At 60.7% G+C, this 17788-nt stretch overlaps 3 protein-coding genes across 3 annotated transcripts; 1 reads left to right on the top strand and 2 right to left on the bottom strand.

Moving 5' to 3' along the window:
- The first annotated feature begins 25 nt into the window (after positions 1-25).
- ANKRD13A (ankyrin repeat domain 13A) lies at positions 26-6989 on the top strand. Its single transcript, XM_014075845.2, has 15 exons — positions 26-235; positions 1122-1254; positions 1346-1470; positions 2591-2636; positions 2805-2948; positions 3435-3630; positions 3835-3901; positions 4028-4109; positions 4202-4263; positions 4371-4501; positions 4778-4935; positions 5071-5175; positions 5599-5759; positions 5923-5990; positions 6310-6989. The coding sequence occupies exons 1-15, from the start codon at positions 158-160 to the stop codon at positions 6500-6502; spliced, it is 1749 nt and encodes a 582-aa protein (XP_013931320.2). The 5' UTR covers positions 26-157; the 3' UTR covers positions 6503-6989.
- Positions 6990-7244: 255 nt separating this feature from the next.
- On the bottom strand, positions 7245-8209 carry CUNH12orf76 (chromosome unknown C12orf76 homolog). The gene is made up of 2 exons (XM_087705421.1): positions 7959-8209; positions 7245-7819 (listed from the first exon to the last, which is right to left on the bottom strand). Exons 1-2 carry the CDS (start codon positions 8098-8100, stop codon positions 7734-7736), a joined length of 228 nt encoding a protein of 75 aa, XP_087561547.1. The 5' UTR covers positions 8101-8209; the 3' UTR covers positions 7245-7733.
- A 164-nt stretch (positions 8210-8373) lies between these two features.
- Positions 8374-15826, bottom strand: LOC106556827 (sodium-dependent serotonin transporter). Its single transcript, XM_087705420.1, has 13 exons — positions 15472-15826; positions 13754-13888; positions 13221-13440; positions 12851-12989; positions 12474-12608; positions 11393-11496; positions 10942-11069; positions 10650-10762; positions 10228-10359; positions 9712-9811; positions 9314-9414; positions 8872-9039; positions 8374-8622 (listed from the first exon to the last, which is right to left on the bottom strand). Exons 1-13 carry the CDS (start codon positions 15656-15658, stop codon positions 8542-8544), a joined length of 1743 nt encoding a protein of 580 aa, XP_087561546.1. The 5' UTR covers positions 15659-15826; the 3' UTR covers positions 8374-8541.
- Positions 15827-17788: the final 1962 nt, after the last annotated feature.

Here is a 17788-nt window from a genome sequence, read left to right as displayed (position 1 = left end):
CGCCGAGCCGCCGCAGGGCGGAGCTCCCTCCTTCCGGGCCCGGCGGCGGCGGCGGCGGCGAGGGCGACGGCGGGGCCGGGCGGAGGGCAGCAGGCGGGTCGGTGCTCAGCCGGCCGTGCCATGGCGGGCCGGGCGGCGTAGGAGTCGGGGCCGCAGCATGAGCGCCCGGTTCCCGCTGCACCGGCTGGTCTGGCGGAACGACTCCCGGCGCCTGGAGGCCGCCCTGCAGGGCCAGGTAGCGCGGGGGAGGAGGAGGAGGCGGGGGCGGCGCTCGGGTAAGACTGCCGCGGGCGCCGGGGCTCGGCCAGGCCGCCTCAGCCGCAGGTGCTCTTCTCTTTCAGCTCGCCCCGCGCGTGGCCGGAGGCGGAGGTAAGGGGCGCGGGCCTCGCATGCCGGCCGCGCTCGCATCCGTGCCCGTCCGGACGCTCATTGTCTCTGTGCGCATCCCATCCGAGCACACGCGCACCCATCATCCCCGGCCGCGGGGCTGCCCAGGAAAGGCGCCCGGTGGGGGAGGGGCGAGCGGGACCCTCCCCCCGCCGGCCCTGGCCGCCCCCTCCCCAACAGGGACCCCCCCCCCTTTGGTTGGCCCTGCTGGGCCCGGAGGCGGAAGGTCCGGCTGGGGAGGAGCCGCCTTTCCCCCCTCCCCAAATGCCCCCAGGGCTGGCTAGGATCAGGAGGAGGAGACCCCCCCCCTCTGAGGAGTGGCTTCTCCTTTCCCCCTCCCCAAATTCCCCCCCAGTCTGGCTAGGATCAGGAGGAGGAGGAGACCCCCCCTCTGAGGAGTGGGTTCTCCTTTCCCCCCTCCCCAAATTCCCCCCAGTCTGGTTAGGAAGATCAGCCCCCTCACCAGCCCTCACCAGGAGGGGAGAAAGGGCTTCTCTTGGCAAGGGAGGGAAGGAAAGCGAGGAGGGGTCTCTTGGGGGGGGGGACGCTGCCTCATTTCTGAGCTTGCCTGTCTGTGTGTCGGAGGAAGCAACGCCGTGTCCGTCGCAGGCCTGGAGCTGCTTCCGTAGGTTCCATGGTGTGTCTGCAAAAGGGTCGCCATCCTGCCGGCCTCCCTGATGGGCTCCAGGGATCCTCAGAGGAGATCTCTCCCCCCCTCCCTCTCCTTTCCCCAGGATGTCGAGCAGCAGGATCCCCGCGGGCGAAGCCTGTTGCACCTGGCGGTCTCCTTGGGCTACGCGGAATCTGTCCAGGTCCTCTTGCGGCACAAGGCGGACGTCACGAAGGAGAACGGCCAGGGGTGGACAGGTGAGTCCGAGCAGGTGGTGGGGAAGGGGAGGCGTGGAAGAGCTTAGCTCTTGCCTCCCCTGCAGACTCAGCCCCTCTCTCTTTCTGCCAGTCCTGCACGAGGCCATCAGCACCGGCGATCCGGAGATAGTCCAAATGGTCCTTCAACACCGTGACTTCCAGCAGACGTCCACAACCCTGGGGGGGGTCCCCGAATTGCTTCAGAAGATCAGCGAGGTAACGCGAGGAGCAGGAAAGAAGAAGCCGCTTGGGTGAAAACCCTTTGGGCCTCCCAGCAGCCTCCACGTTCTAAAGCGGCCTAAATGCGGATTGCCCTAATTTTGCTACGGTGGTTTATTCCCCCCCCCCAGAAAGCCCCTCAGGCGGGGGTGGGCAACCTTTTTTGGCTCGCATGCCAAAGGGGGGGGGTAAGCACCAGGGGGGGGTTGTTGCGCATGGTGTGCCACACCTGTAATGCAATACATGACCCCCAGTGCGTATGCACGCATGGCCAGCACACACACACCCATTTTTTGCATTCTTTTTCCACCCTCCCCAGGCTCCAGAGGCTTTATAAGACCATGGGGAGGGCGAAAACAGTCTCCCTTACCCCCCAAGACCCTCCGGAAGCTTCAGGAGCGCAAAAACCCAGCCCTATGGGCAAACTGGAAGTTTGGGGACGGACTTCCGGTTTGCTCATGGGGCTGTTTTTAGTCCCCCGGAGCCTTCAGGGAAGCTCCGGGGGCCTCCGGAGGGGGAGGGCGGGGGGGGCTGTTTTTGCCCTCCCCATGGTCCTATAAAGCCTCTGGAGCCTTGGGAAGGGCGAAAAATGGCCTTAAAAAAGTCTGAAGTCAGTTGGCCAGTGCACACATGCGCGCTGGCCAGCTGACAGGGCAACGCCTCGCGTGCCCTGACAAATGGCTCCGTGTGCCACCTGTGGCTTGTGTGCCATGGGTTTCCCATTCCGGCTCTTAAGGCTTTCGCCTAGCCAAGCGTCGGGCGTTGTGCTGTTTCTGAGTCCACCTGTTCAGATTCGCACCCTCAGCCGAACGACGTTCCCTTTCCCCCAAATCCCGTGGCTGGGAGGCACTGAGGCCTTGTCCCTTAATGCAGTGTTTTTCAACCTTGGCCACATGAAGATGTCTGGACTTCAACTCCCAGAATTCCCCAGCCAGCATTCGCTGGCTGGGGAATTCTGGGAGTTGAAGTCCAGACATCTTCAAGTGGCCAAGGTTGAAAAACACTGCCTTAATGCCACAGGAGGCTCAAATTGTAAGGCTCACTGCAGGCCGAATCAGGCCTCCTCTTCCTCTCGAAAGGGGGACGTTTCATTCCTCTCTCATTTCCCTCCCCGTAGACTCCAGATTTCTATGTGGAAATGAAGTGGGAATTCACCAGCTGGGGTGAGTCTGAACCACGTTGCTGCTTTTGGGAGGTTTACGGATCCTCTTGGACCGAGTTCATGCTACCTCTCCCGCTCAGCCTGGGAAAACCGGCGTTCCTTTTGCGAATCGCGCCAGTTCCTGTGACTCACCTTTTAGCTCTTCCGCCCTCCCTGCATCTCCCCACAGTCCCGCTGGTGTCCAGAGTTTGCCCCAGTGACGTCTGCCGCATCTGGAAGAGCGGCGCAAAGCTGCGCGTGGATATCACCCTGCTGGGCTTTGAAAACATGAGCTGGGAGCGAGGGAGGCGCAGCCTGATCTTCAGAGGGGAAGGTGAGCCGTGCCAGAGCTCCAGGGGAGGGAGGTACTGTAACGTTCCCGTGGTTCGTCCATGAGGCCAATGTGGAGAAAAGACAGGACACGACCTTTCTCGGGATGGAGCGACGACCCAGATTGGGGGTCTGAGAGCCCCTTTTATTGAGATAGGACAAAGGCAGGAGGAGCAACCGCATGTGGTTAAAAACAGCCTGTAAAAGTACAATTTCTAATCTACTGCTCAGGGAAGTTCTGTCTATATATGGTCAAATCCTGGGCGTCATTGGTAGGGCACATCTCAGGATGTTAGGTTATGCACTATCAGGATGTTATGGAGTTCTAGGAGTTTGTTTTCTCCTGTGTGGCTCAGCGTGGCTCTGCATGCCCTGTTATGAACTGGGCCATGGGTGACCCACACCTACACAAGGAACTATATTACAACAGGGAGGGATTGGGGGAGGGACCATAACGCTCTGTGCCAGCCCTTCCCACTTGGCTTTCCAGAGACCGGGCACTGGGCTGAGCTGATTGAGGTTAACCATGACGACCAAGTGGTGGCGGCCGAACGCTTTGAGATCACGAAGCAGATCAAGCGGCTGACCCTGGACTCCATGGTCCCCAAGAGCAAGGAGGTGGAGCGGCGGCTGACCTCTCCCATCCTCAGCACCTCCCTGGACACCAAGAACATCGCCTTTGAAAGGTGGGAGGGGGCGGGAGCCCTTTGCTCCGTGTCTCCTGGGGTTCTCTTGCGCCACGGCCCTGGGTTGGCGGGAATGAGCAGCCCCCCCAAGAGGTGCCCGCCCTTCTCCCTCCAAGGGCTGAGTGAGCGTGGGGAGCACTGAGTCGTCCCTGGGCCAAGGATGGCAGGAGCTCAGAGGCCAGGAAACGGGTGTTTGCCTTGCAGAGATACCTCTGGCTTCTGGGTCTGGAAAACGGAGAGGAGCGAAGTGGTGAATGACTACGAAGCCAAGGTGAGGAGCCGCCTGGAGCCGGGCCCTGGTGCCTCCTCACCTCAGGCTCTCCTCCTTCTCTTCCTCTCCTCTGGGGAGCGGCTCCCCTACGGTGGGCGGGCGTCAGCCTCTTGCTCCTTCCTCCAGGTCTTCACGGCCAACAACGTGAATGTGGTGACCAGGATCCGGACGGAGCACTTGACGGAGGAGGAGAAGAGGAGATACAAAGGTGGCTGCTCTGATGAGAGCAACTGGGAGGCCCTGGGTGGGTGGGGTAAGGGGGCAGCTTGGAGCTGACTGGCCCCTCTCCCTTAATCCTAGCAGACCGAAACCCCCTGGAGTCCTTCTTGGGCACCATTGAGCATGAATACGGAGCCCAGCAGGTGAGTCTTCCGGCTCTGCCCTCCCGGCCTCCTGCTCTCAGCCACCAAGGGAGGGAGGGAGGGAGCCGCCCCTGAGGGCAGGCGCTCAGTTGCCCCCTTTCCCCCAGGACCTGACAACGGAATTTGCCTCGACCAACAATCCAACCGCTCTCACCCCGGAGGAATACTTCGACCCCGACTTTGAGTTGAAGGACAGAGACATTGGCAGGCCCAAAGAAGTCACCATCCGGACTCAGAAGTAAAGGCATTGGTTCTCCCGCCTCTTAGCTCCCAACCTGCATATCCCCCCCCCCACCTCCGCCAGCTTTGCTCCCCCAGGAAGAGGCAGCTCCCTGGGGGAGAGGAGGGGGCTCCTCTTTCTCTTTCCATATTTGCAAACGAGCAGCTCTCCTTTCAAAACTCCCCATACACATACACACACCTCTGGCTTGGGGAGGGTGGGAGGCCCTTAAAAATATGTCCCAGGATTGTGCCCCCCCCCCACCTGTGCCACTCTCCCGCCTTCCCTGCCCAGGTTTAAAGCCAACCTGTGGATGTCCGAAGAGTTCCCGCTCTCCCTCGTGGAGCAGGTCTCTCCAATCGTGGACCTGATGGCCAGGACCAGCGCCCACTTTGCCCGGCTGAAGGACTTCATCACCCTGGACTTCCCTCCGGGCTTCCCGGTCAAAATCGGTGCGGTTCCCTGGCTCTGCTGCACTTCTGAGCCGAAACAAAGCCTCCCGAAGCCCATTGGTGGTTTGGGGTGGGGGCAAAGATGCCTGGGGGCCCCTCCCCTCACTTCTCCCTTTCTCTCCTCCCCCCCCCCAGAAATCCCCTTGTTCCACGTCCTGAATGCCAGGATTACCTTCGGACGCGTCAACTGCTGCAGCACTCTGGAAGAGGCTTCGCCCGAAGGCCCCCAGGGGACCACGGGTGAGGAGGGAGGGCGTCTGTAGCCTTCAGGCAAAGGGGGGGAGGGTGGCAGTTCCACCACAAAACCGTGTTCGACTAAAGGGCGCTCGACGAAACCGCGTAGTTGACGTCATCATAGGGCGACAACAGCGCGGAGACAGAAGCACACTGTAAACGCTAAACCTAAAATTAACCCCTAACCCTAAACCTAACCCTAAAGCTAACCCTAAACCTAACCCTTACCTTAAGTTGAATCGGCTTGCTTTCAAAGCGCTATTTAAAGCGCCCTTCTTTCTCCGTGCTCGCCCTGTTGATGACATCAGCGACGCGGTTTAATTGGGCACGCTTTAGTCGAGCGCGGTTTTGTCATGCCACGGAGGGTGGCTACGGCCCGTCCGGGTTCCCAGTTGGCAGCTGTCCTGATCAGAGGCCTCCTCCCCCCAGCTGCCCCGGCCTCCCCCTTCGTGGTGGACCCCTCCGTCTTCGAGATCCCCAAATCCTACCGGCTGCAGGACGACGGCCGGAACCTCCACGTGCAGGACGAGGACAATGAAATCATGCAGTTTGCCATCCAGCAGAGCCTGATGGAGTCCAGCCCCAGCCAGGTGAGTTTGGGCCGAGAGCTGAGGCTGCCCTTTGGTCTGGCCATTGGACCCAGGCGCCTTCAGGGGTTGCACCCCCGGAGGACCCCTGGCTCAGCCCAGGGATCACAGCTGCAGGGAGAGCGGGCGGGAGGAGGGCCCCCCGGTCACCTCTCTGTCTTCCCAGGAGCCTCTGGGGCCACCCTTGAACGGGGACGTCTCCTACGCCCAGGACCTCCACCTCCACTATCAAAGGTAAGGCCGAGAAGGATGCCAGCCACCTGGGGGCCTCAGGCTCTCCCTCACGGTTCCCCAGGGGTGCACCTAGGCATCCCAGGCTGGTGGGCATGGGTGGTGCCAAGACCCGTCACCTGGCCGAACAAGCCCTCCGGACTCTCGCTTGCCCTCTTGCTCCTGCTGCCAGGGACTCCGGGCAGCTGCCTGGTCTGCCCTGAACAGAGCAGGGAGACCCTCCCCCAGGTCTTCAGGTTGCCAGGCTTGGAGCCCCTGCTCTGGCAGAGCCCCGGGGGCATCCCATCCCGCTGCTCAGAAAGCGCTTCTCTGTCCCGCGCAGGGCCCTGCAGGAGAGCCTCCTGGCCAGTGGCGGGAGCAGGCCACCCCTGCGGGGGTCTTCCACCTTCGACCGGGAGCTGCACCTGGCCATGGCGCTCTCCCTCCAGGAGCAGCAGGAGCGGGAGCAGCGGAGGCGGGAGGAGGAGGAGGAGGAGCTGAAGGAGGCTCTCCAGCGCTCCCTGCTGGAAAAGTAGCGGCACGACGCCTGCAGGAAGTGCGCGACGGATGCCCTTCTTGGCCTGGGCACTGGAAAGGGAGGCCAGGCCAGGCCCCCTTCGGCAGGGAGGGAGGGGGCTCTCCCGCTCACTCGCCAAAGCTTTGAGCCCAAAGATCTGCGCGTCTTCCTCTGCGCTCGGCCGAAGGGGGCACACCCCCCCGTCTTCCTTTGCCAAAGCCTGTTCCGAAAGGGTGGGGGGGACCCTTGCCAGCCTCAAAGGGGGGGGAGGTGGGCCACAGCCTGAGCCGAGGGAGGGGCTTCCTACGAGTCCGCTCCTCATCTACCAAAGATTTCAGCAGCCGCCAGGTGTCTTTCACGGCCTACATGCCGGAGTGCTTTGCCTTTCCCCTTCCCCTCGGACTTCTCCGGCCGCTTCTTGGTGTCTCTGTAACACCCCCCCCCCCGCTCCTGCCCCTCCTGGCAATTGGGGGGTTTGTGTTTTTAAATAAAGTGGGGGCAACTCCTGTCTTGGCTGAGTTCCTTACCTGAGAAAGAGGGGGGGGGCTCTTTAGGTTAAGGGAGAAGTTCTGACTTGGAAGTGGGGGAAGGAGGCGGACCCCAAAGAGCAAAGAGGAGGGGGACGCATCCTGTCAAGCTGCAATTTCAGGGTGGCGCAATCTGTTCCCAAGAGCAGAAATGGTGCCCTCCAACATTGGGGTCCTGCTGGCTGAGAGAAGGCAGGTTCCCCCCAAGAGAAGATGGAGACCAGCTGAGCCAAATCACACCGACAGCTGTTTTATTTCCTACCCCAAAGGAGCGGACGCACATCAGGGAAACCCCATTAGGACATAAAGACAAAAAGCAGGGAACCACAGCAGAAACGCCAGCAGTCACGAGGGGAAGTTCGAGGGCAGCCTTCGGCCGCTTTCCCTGGGCACCGTCCGCCTGCTGGGCTCCCCTCCGGTGAGACCCCCATCCGACTCCTGGGAGCTGCACGGCCGGCGAGAGGAGGGCTTTCTGGGGCAGCCCGTAAGAGGCCCCGCTGTCCGGGCTCTGGGCGAGAACGGGGCCTCTGGCGGCCCTCGGGGTCGCGCTGCAAAGGTCGGCGGTCCATTGGGAATCGGACCGAGCCCAGCTGGGGGCGCAGGGCCGAGACCTTCCGTGGCTTAAGGCGCTTCAGCCGAGCGCGGCGGAGGCAGGTCAGGGAGGGAGAGAGAGAGGCGGGACGGGGGCGGGCGGAGCTTCGGTCCCGGCGGTCGCACTCCCGGCTACCTGCGGCGAAGCGGCCGATAGACGCAGACGGCCAGCAGGAGGGCGGCCAGCAGCAGGAGGCCGAAGACGCTGCCCAACAGAGCTGCGGAAGAAAAGGCGGCCCGGTCAGGGCAGGGACCCCCCGCGGGTAGCCGAAGCCGCGGAGGAGCAGGGCCAGGGCAGAGCCGCCGGGCAGGGAAGGAGCGAGGGGGGCTCCGGCCGTCCCACCCAGCCCTCCTTACCCAGGTTCTGCCTCCGGAGGACGGCGAAGGGACGCTGCTGCTGCTGCCCACTGCCCGCCGATTCCCCGGCCTCGCCCTGCGCCACAGCTAGCAGCGGCGGCAGCAACGCCACCAAGGCGGCTCCCCGGCGGCTCCGCGGCATCCTCGCGACAGCTCAGGGCGAAGAGGCGCTCGCAGCCCCGGCTCTGAGGGCCTCTGAACATGTGCAGAGCGGGAGGCCCCGCGCGGAAGGGGCGGGATTGCCAGGCGAGACCCCCACCCCCAAGAAGCGCCCGGCGGGCGCCGTGCAGCCGAGCCTCGTGGCCGGTGCTGGGGAGGGGGGGGGGCGCTGCGTGAGTCCTTGGGGGGGGGGCTTCTTAGGAGGATGCCTTTTTTATTGGGGCTTCCGTGGGGGAAACGGCGGGGGGACGGGGGAGAAGCAAGCGGGGTGACCCATCCCACCAAAGGCGGCTTCCTCGCCGCTTCTTTTTGGGAGGGGGGGGCGGATGAGAAGCAGGAGTCGGGGCGCCTGGAACCAGGGGTTCTTTCGTGGGGTGCTCAGCAAAGAACAGCCTTGTGTTTTGGGGTAGCTCTCCATCAAGGATTAAAGGGGGGCTGGCACGTCCACCATCTCCAGGGTCAGCTCCCGGGCGATCTTCTCTGGCCGAAGACACAGGGCCAGGCGCTGGAGGGGGGGGCAAGGAGAGAGAGGGGGGGAGGGAGTGTGTTAGAGCAGGGTTTCTCAACCTTGGCCACTTGAAGATGTCTGGACTTCAACTCCCAGAATTCCCCAGCCAGCATTCGCTGGCTGGGGAATTCTGGGAGTTGAAATCCGGACATCTTCCAAGTGGCCAAGGTTGAGAAACACTGTGTTAGAGAACTGGCTGGGAAAATAAGCCCCCTCCCCCTTGCCTGAGGCTCCCATTTCCCTGACCTGCTTCAGAGATCCGGGGGTCCAGGCCAGCTTGTAGACCATGTAGGTGGGGATGCAGAGGAAGGAGGAGACCCCAATCAGGTGTCCCAGCCAGATGCTCCACGCGGGATACTCGTAGTCGAAGAGCACCAGCGGGGACTGGTCCAGGAGGGAACTGATGAGAATGAACTGGGCAGGAACCAAGGAGGAGGAGGAGGAGGAGGAAATCAGGTCTGGCAGAACGCCCAGCCGCCCCAAGGCCCCCTCCCCATCTTCTCTGCTTTACAAGCCTCCCTTCCACCCCCCCGAGGGGACACTTGTCCCGGATAGTAACCGAGGGGCTCCTGCAGAGAGCTAAGGAGCCTCCATACCCCTTTCTCCTGGCTCCCGAGAGGGCTGTGACCCACTTCACCCTCGGTCAGTGGCATCAGAAAGGGTGGCGGGGGAAGGATCTGTTACGTACCGCCAAGGTGGCTGGGCTGACCACTCTCCAGCACACTTGCCAGTAGAGTCCTGGCCCAAAGCCCAGCATGGCCTTCACGTCGCTGCAGAACTGCTGCATTCCTAGGAAGGAAGCCCATCGCTCAAGTCGAAGTCTACCTGAGGGACCCTTGAGGAGCTGGGCCCCCTCCCTGGACGGTGCAGGGGAGGAAGACTCCGGGCAGAAGGGGACGTTGGTCTCAAAAGTCAGAAGGGCAGAGGAAGGTTTGCAGAGATGATGGGGAATCATTTTCCCCTGAAGGAGACTCGTAAAGAGACGGCCGCTCTACTAAGCTGGCCTCAGGTGGCGGCACTGAAAGTCTCGCAGAGGGTCTCTCCCCCACCCCCACCAAGGGCCCACAGAGCCTCTTTCCCCCTCACCGTAGAACCAGGAGACGGCAATGGCTTCCAGGAACACCACGGCTAAGATGGAGCAGCCAGCCCCAAACTCTTCCAGGAGTTTCACAATGTAGGGGCCTCCCTGGATTGGAACACCGGTAAAGAGCCTGCTGTGAACCTGGGAGGGGAGGGGGGGGGGGCTCTGATAGGCTGCAAGCCCCCAGAAGGGCTGGGTTGGGAGCAGCCCTTGAAGGTGGACAATGCCACACTTGGCCTTCATGGAGCCCCTCTGCCCTTTGGGGGAGGGTTCTAGTAGGGGGAAGTCCCACAATTAGCTCACTTGGGGGCTCCTGGCTTGCTTCGCCCCCCCATCACAGGAGCGAAATAAACTCTCTGCCTTGTGGGGCAAATATTAAACAAGACGGCCTCCTTGCAAATCCATGCAGGAGAAGAGCTACAACATCCCAGCGGCCTTTCTTCGGCCTAAGGCCAGAGAGGTGCTGCCTGGCCCTGAGCTCAAGGGGTCAAGGAATGCCCGCTGCCGTCCCCATAACTCACATTGGTCAGCGTGGCCAGGGAGCCCAGGAAGCAGAGGCTGATGAGTCCCAGCACGAACAGCTGGCGGTGCTCGCCCAGCACTTGGGGATACTCGTCCATCAGGGCGGTGATCACGGCTTCCAGACCCCCGAACTGCAAGGGGAGCCCAGTCTGAGTGCTGGAGACTGTTGGGGGGGGGCTGCCCCGTCCCCTTCAGAGCAATTCTGGCCTTCGGGAAGCTTGTGGAACTGTTTGTTGCAGAGGAATGGGGGCACATTGCTTGGGAAACAATTGGGAGGTTTCCCCCCCCCCAGTTTCTGCCTTGGAAGTATTTCCAGCTGGGGCCTCTCTTCTTTTTTAAGACAAAAGGGTGGGGGGCTTTTGCAGGAGAGCAGCTGAAAAGGGTCTCCCGTCCTCCCAATGCAGAGCGGAAGTGGACTCACCGTGCTGTCCAGTCCCAGGGTGACCATCATGAGGAAGAAGAGGATGGCGAAGAAGGAGGATCCGGTCATGTTGGCAAGGGCTTCTGGGTAAGTGATGAAGAGGAGGCTGGGGCCTGGAAGAGACCCTTGGATGGCACCAGAAGGGACGTGCCAATGGGCCAAAAGGAGGCTTGCTCTCCGTGGCCTTCCCTGCCACCCGTCACCCCCAAAAGAACTCCTGGGCAGGGGCAGTGTGGGAATCAAACCTACTGGCCATGCCGTGACCGAGGCCCCCCAAGAGGCGATCTCTCACCTTGGTCCTTTGCCACATCCACCACGTCCATGTGCCGCATTTCGGCCATGTAGCCCAGGACGGAGAAAATGACGAACCCCGAGAGGAAGCTGGTGAAGCAGTTGACCAGGCTGGTCACGATGGCGTCTCTGGAAAGGAGCGAGGGAGCCGTAAGCCCCCCAGGCAGATGTGCCAGAGGAAGAAGAGGGTTGTGGCGGCCTCCGAGAGAAGGCAGCTGGCTGATAGCCGGGATCCACTCGGTTGCTCCCCTGGGGATCCGCTCGCTGCCCTCTTCGGCAGCCCCATCCGGCCCTTTGCCTCCAGCCCAGCAACGGGGGCTCCCGCCAGGCACAGGAGCAGAGCCTGGTTATCCTGACCCCCAACTTGTGTCAGCCATCCAGATGCGCAGCCACCCAACAGGGGGACGGAGAGGAGGAGGAGGAGGGGGAGCTGCTGGGCCTCAGAGCCTCACCTGTAACAGTTGTTGTTGAAAGGGTTGTAACTGGCCAAGGCAAGGAGGACCCCGAATCCCGGCCCCAGGGAGAAGAAGACCTGGGCAGCTGCGTCCACCCACACCTGAGCAGAGGGAGGGACAGGGGTGACCACTGGGGAGCCACAGGGCCACTCTTGGCGGAAGGAGGCCGGTGTTCCCTCCGGTCTAGGTTCCTGCAACATAGGGGGCTGCCCTTGGAGAGGAGAAGGGCAGCAAGGAAGCCCCTTGTAGGTTCTGCCCAATCCCCCCCCCTTCGCCTTCATGAAAATTCATCCTTGCATCAGGAGAGATAATGATGGGCAGGAAATCCATTGTCAGCTCTGCAGGGAAACAGGGCACCCAAATGCAGACAGTGGGTAATGACATGGGTAATTCAACCCCTGATTTGCATTTCTAAGGGAGCCAAAGAATAGGAGGGAAAGAACAACTCCCCCTCCCTCCCTCCCTGCCCCCCCCAACTGGCCTTCTGATCTTCTCTGTGGGGAGGGGGGCTTACCAGATGGGGGCCTCTTTTGTCATGGATCTGCAGGAGGGGGCAGAGTGGAGAGGGGGAGTCACGGCGGCAGAGCCCCAGCAAGTGGCCCTTGACGCAGAGGGGCCCCAGCAAGCCCTCTCCTCCCTGTGGGGGAGGGGGGCACCTGAGACTGAAAGCTCCTGAAGGGCAGGGGATCTGGGATCAAGTGGATCCCAGCGGTATTGAAGGCAGAATGGAGGCTTGGCTTCCTTCTGAGCCCCATCGAGAAGCCAGGACTGTGTTGGAATGGGGGAAGGGCCACTGCAGGGAAACCGAAGTCGCAGGGGTCCCCCCCCCCACTCCTCTGGGCCAGTGGTTTTTTTTCCCCCACTGTCTCCTGCTGGGAGAAGCCACAACTCTGTTTGCCCTGAAATGTGGGGTCCTTGGTGTTTCTGTCCGGCACAATGGCTGGATGGGAAACCTTTTGGGAGCCCTCCCGGCCCCCGCTCTGCCTCCAGATCTCGGGTTCCCTGCTACCTTCTCTGTTGAATTGCAGCCTGGCAGGAAGAACCTGTCGGTTGCAAAAAGCGAAGTGCAGAAACCTACGGCCATGCTCTTCAGCTTCTGCCAATCAGGTTGCAGGTAGAAGACGATCCCCCTCCAGGCCCCCGGGAGGGTTGCCCCACGGATCAGCAGGATGAGCAGGACGATGTAGGGCAGGGTGGCCGTCACCCAGACCACCTGGAGGGAGAACCAGGCTGAGGGGGGGGCTTGGGCCAAGCTATTCCCTCCCACCCCCGGTCCCAGGAGAGGCATTGCTTCCTCTACTGCCCAAGGGTTGGTGCCCATTGCCCACTTCTGCAGCCACGAGGAGGGGCCCCTGGGGGAGGGGGAGGAGGGGGAGGCATCAGGCCCCCCCCCCAGACACTGCAATGGGACTCCTCGCTGCAGGAGAGGGGCGGAGGCCCCCACGCAGCCTGTACCTTCCCTGAGGTCTTGACTCCTTTCCAGAGGCTGAAGTAGACAGCAGTGAAGATGAGGAAGAGGCAGAGCAGCAGCTGCCAACGGATCTCGCCCACGTCAGACAGGCCGTGCGAATTCTGCACCTGCAGGACGTGCCTCCTGTGGCAGAGAGAAGCTCTGGGTCAGAGGGGGGAGGAAGCCCCGTGGCCACCCGAGGTTCCCAGGAGGAACGCCAGAAGAATTTGCCCCCCCCCCGTGGATAATTCTGTCCAGGTGCCCGAGACTCCGAGGGCGCGTGCCCTCCCGCCTTGGCTCATGCCGCCTTATAAACCAGCCCGGGCTCTGCTCCCGGAGATGGCTGGCCCCTGCCAGGGCTTCTGAGCCCCTTACATGTAGAACTCTTCGGCGGGGGACTTGGAGAGGTTGGTCCAGGAGACGTTGCCAGCCTCAAAGTAGCTGAGGCAGCTGGGGGTGTTCCAGGGGTTGCTGCAGCTGGCCCAGGGCAGGGGGCGGGCGAAGGAGGAGCAGAAGTAGAAGAGGGCCCAAGCAATGATGGTGTTGTAGTAGAAGGCCACGTAGAGGTTGATAACGCAGATGGCGAAGCCGATGCCTGCAGGGGGGGGAGGAGGCAGGCAGGCAGAGGCGGCCCCCCCAGACCCTCATTCCCAGGGGCCTGGTGGAAGCTGAAGCCCAAAGGCCACCTGACCTCGGCTCCCCCCCCCCCACCAAGCACCCCTTCCCTTGTCCTGTCCTGGAAAAGCATTTCAGCTGCCTCTCGCCTAAGAGTGGGGAGGGGGGGGCTTGAAACCCTGGCTTCCTCCTCCGGGCCCCCCTCCCTCGAGGGATCCTAAACTTTTGGACAGATGTGCAGCCGCCCCTCCCCCCCCTTTGGGAGAACCTCTGCAGTTTGGGTGGCTGGTTACCTTTGAAGATGGGGCAGATGTTCTTCCAGATGGGTATGGCTCCGACCCGATGGAATTGCCCCAGAGCCAGCTCCATGTAGAAAAGGGGCACCCCTCCGAAGACGGCCATCAGCATGTAGGGGATGAGGAAGGCTCCTGGGACAGCCAAGGGGGGGGGGCGGAGGATGAGGGTTCAGGAGCCTCGGCTGCTCTCCTCCTCTCTCCCCCCCCCTCTGGCCTGGGGAAAGAGCTGACCAGCAGGCTCAAACCGCCCCCTCCCCATCTCTCTTGGAAAGGCAGCTTCAGTTAATGGTCCCATTCAGAGGCTTCATGAAGCTGCCTTGCTTCTCCCGGTGATGGGCATAACGAATTCCTCCTAGATGTTTTAAAGGAGTGGCAAGGGAGGGGGGCATGGTTTGCTCCCCACCAGTTCCTCCCAACCCCTCCCCCTTTCCTTAAAGCCCCCCCCCTCCCCAGCAGCCGCTTGGCCACAGTTGAAGGGATGCAGACTGTCCTCTGATTTCTCTGCATTCATGTGGTCTAGAAACATGGACAATCAATGCACAGATTGTTACAGCGTAGCCAGCGTGTGCAAGTAAAACAGGCAACTGGTGCAAGCTAAATTAATAAGACAAACTGAAAAGCAGAGAGAGAAGGGGAAGAGGCACCAGTGTCCTGGGAAAACATTTGGAAATATGCAGATCTCCAGGCTGTGCAATACACCTGCCTTCCCCCCCCAGGATGATTCTCTGCCTGGAATAAAATGGGCTCCAAACGGCACCCGGAGCAAATCCCAGAGGAGACCTGGAAATTGCAAAGCAGACTTTTCCTCCCTCCCTTGTTTAAGAAAGGCATTTGGTCCCTTTTCTTAAGCTTTTCCACAATTTAAAAAACAAAAACAATTTGGAGACAGATTCAATCTTATTCGTTTGTTTCTCCCTTGATTAACTTTTATTTTTTTATTCATATTCCCCTTTTAAGTAGTTTTCCTGTGACCATTTGTATGTGTGTGTGTGTGTGTGTGTGTATATATATATGTATGTATGTATATATGTATGTACAGTTGCTGGAAAATAGGGCAGAAATGTAAGAGAACTAGAGGGGAAAAAAGTAAGCAATAACTTTTGGATTGCTAAAGTTTGGTGTTATAAATTAGGTCCATAATGCTACGAGTAAATGGTAAAAATGGTTTGCAGTTTTACCACGTTTTGGCTGTTCTGCATTAAAGCAGTGCCATGTTTCAGATTCTACAATATTTTTCCAATGGGGCGAAAGAGTATCGGCTACCCACATTTCTGTGTGCCGTGCATTTCAGCGAGGCTGAGAATAAATACCATGGACAGTTCCCCATCCCCAAAAAGACAGAAAGCCTTAGCGGTAGTTAAATTTGTTCCGTTATCCTGAGATTGAAATGTTATCCGTATCTGCACAGAGATTTTAGACCCAAGAGAGTCTCCAGGGAAATGGAAGAACCTTCTTACAATGGCCCCAAACTCCTCCAATAAAGCTACACGGACACTCTTTATGTTTAGGATTTCAACGGGACCCCCCGTTTTCCTGGGTCTTTCTTCCCCATTCTAAAGTCCAGTCTTCCAAATTGCACTGGCAGAAAAGGTGGTGGTCTCTAGGACGGAGCGGAAGCGGAGAGACCCTCGCCCAGAATTATAAGGGGCTCCTTGCTTTGGTGGGAAGTTCACCTGGGCCCCCAACCCCTGCCCCCTCGCCACCTGCCTCCTTACCCCCTCCGTTCTGGTAGCAGATGTAGGGGAAACGCCAGACGTTGCCCAGGTCGACAGCAAATCCTACCACGGACAGAAGGAAATCCACCTTTTTGCTCCAGGTGTCCCGCTGGTCAAGCAGGGGGCTGGCCCGGGGGGTCTCAGGGCCAGTCGGCCTGGCAAGGCAGGTGGTGGGAGAAGCGGACATCTTCCCCAACACCCTAGCAGGGTCTGGGCTGGAGAGGTTGGCGGAGGGCAGGCGCACCCAGGAGGAGGGTCGGTGCAGCAGGCGCTAGGAAGGGTTTGCTCACTTCAAAGGGAGAAGGGCGGGGGGGGGAGGAGACAGAGGAGGAGCCCCCCTCCCCACCCATGCTTGGCTTTGGGAGCAAGAGAGGCACAAGGGGGGTGGAGGAGGGCCTGGGTCTGGCCACACCCACAGTTGCACAGCCTCTGTCGGGGGGGGGGAAATCAGTGGGTGACTTTTCCTTCCTCTGGGTGAGAGGGGGGGGGCTGGGGCAGCTGTGGGCCCTGCCCAGCGTGGGAGCTCCATTTCAGCCCCACAGCTTGAGCAGAAGGGATGCTGTGCTCCCCCACCTTCCTTGGTCTCAGACGGAGTTCTGATGGGGGAGCCAGGAGACCCTCCCCAGCCCCTGCCAGGGACAGAACTGGGCGACTTCTGCGTCCCAGAAGAGGGCCCCGCCCTGGCCCACCAGGGATGAAGAAGGGGTTGCCAGCGTGGGAATTGGCTTCCCCCCTTCTCAGAGTAACAGAATTGGGGGAGACCTTGGAGGTCTTCTAGTCCAACTCAAGTGGGAGGCAAATGGTAAATGGTAAATGGTAAATTTATTTATAGGCCGCCCTTTTCCCTGGGGGGACTCAGGGCGGCTTACAGCAGATAGGGCGGGAAGACACACAATGACCTATATAAATAACATATAATTAAAATAAAAGCAACATTCATTCATCATTCGGGTGGGGACTATAATCTTTAACCCCAGGCCTGACGGGATAGCCAGGTCTTGAGGGCCGTGCGGAAGGTCTGGACGGTGGTGAGGGTGCGAATCTCCACGGGGAGATCGTTCCAAAGGGTCGGAGCTACTACTGAAAAGGCCCTCCTCCGTGTAGTTGCCAGTCGGCACTGACTGGCAGATGGAACTCGGAGGAGGCCTAGTCTGTGTGACCTAATAGGTCGCAGGGAGGTAATTGGCAGGAGGCCCTGCACTGTTTGGGCCTCTCCTTAAAGGCCTTCGGTGATGCAGCTCCCACAACCCCTGGAGGGAGGCCTGGGAGATTTGCTCTTCCACATGTGCTGACTTCAGGCGCTTTTCTCCTGCACAACAACCTTGCCAGGCAGGCCTCAGTGGCTGGGTTAGATGAGCAAGGACACCTAGAGGGGCAGCTGCCTTTCCAACCGGGGACCCTCCTTGTGCCCTGCTGGGAAGCCTGAATCCTCTGGAGACTGAGGGCCAAGGGGAGGCCAAGGCGCCAGCTTCCCCTCCCTCTGCTGCACCAGATGCTGACGGAGGCCTCGCTCTCTGGCTGCCCTAGACTGGCAGGTCCCACTGAGAGGTGGGTCGATTCCTTGGATGCCCAGGGCTCTCCGCTACGGTGCACACAGCGCCTTTTCACGCCTGGGCAGCAGCCGGCCATTCAGCCACGCCTGGACAGCCGCCTCCCCTTCTCCTCTGCCACCTGTCAGCTGGATGTTCTCTCTCCCTTCAGCTTTGACAGCTCCCATTTCTGAATGTGTCAGTCAGAGGGGCAGGTTTCCCCCTGCTAGGCTGAGCATGATCCCAGTGAGCATGAAGCCCCCGGCGGCCCATGGACTGCTCTGCCCCAGTCAGCCGGGGCCCAGGCCGGGGCCAACTAAGCTCCCTTTCAATCCAACCAGCCCTGGACAGCTTCCTTCACGCAAAGCGATGGGTTTGACAGGTGTGGCCAACTTGATGCACATTTGCCTGGAAGAAGGGAGAGGAGGGTGGACAACTCAGGCTGAGAAGGGCAAGAAAGCCCCCATCTCCTTCCCCCTACTCTGGGGGGGGGGCAGATATGCCCGGCAGGTTGCTCAGCTGTGTCCTCAGGTGCTGCAGATACCTGGAGAGTCAGGTTGGCGTTCACTCTGGGGCCCTTCCTTCCTTCCACCTGTCTGGACCCCGGCAGAGGAGAGAGGAGGGGGAGCTGCTTGGCCCAGGCGGTGCACCAAAAGCAGAGCTGCCTGGCAGCCCCTTCCCCTCCAGCCTTGGGGGGCAATGGGAGGTCGGCTTTTCCGGTCCTGGGAGAAACGGGCCCAGTTCGTTCCACAAACCACCATTCAGGGAACCGGGGCTCAGCGTCCCCC

This window comes from Thamnophis sirtalis, unplaced genomic scaffold (genome assembly GCF_051295495.1).
Source record: "Thamnophis sirtalis isolate CommonGarterSnake01/CBP01778 unplaced genomic scaffold, rThaSir2_p1.2 scaffold_2, whole genome shotgun sequence".
NCBI lineage: Eukaryota > Metazoa > Chordata > Lepidosauria > Squamata > Natricidae > Thamnophis > Thamnophis sirtalis.
Note: the sequence above shows the minus strand (reverse complement) of the source record. Positions and strands in the feature narration are given on the sequence as shown.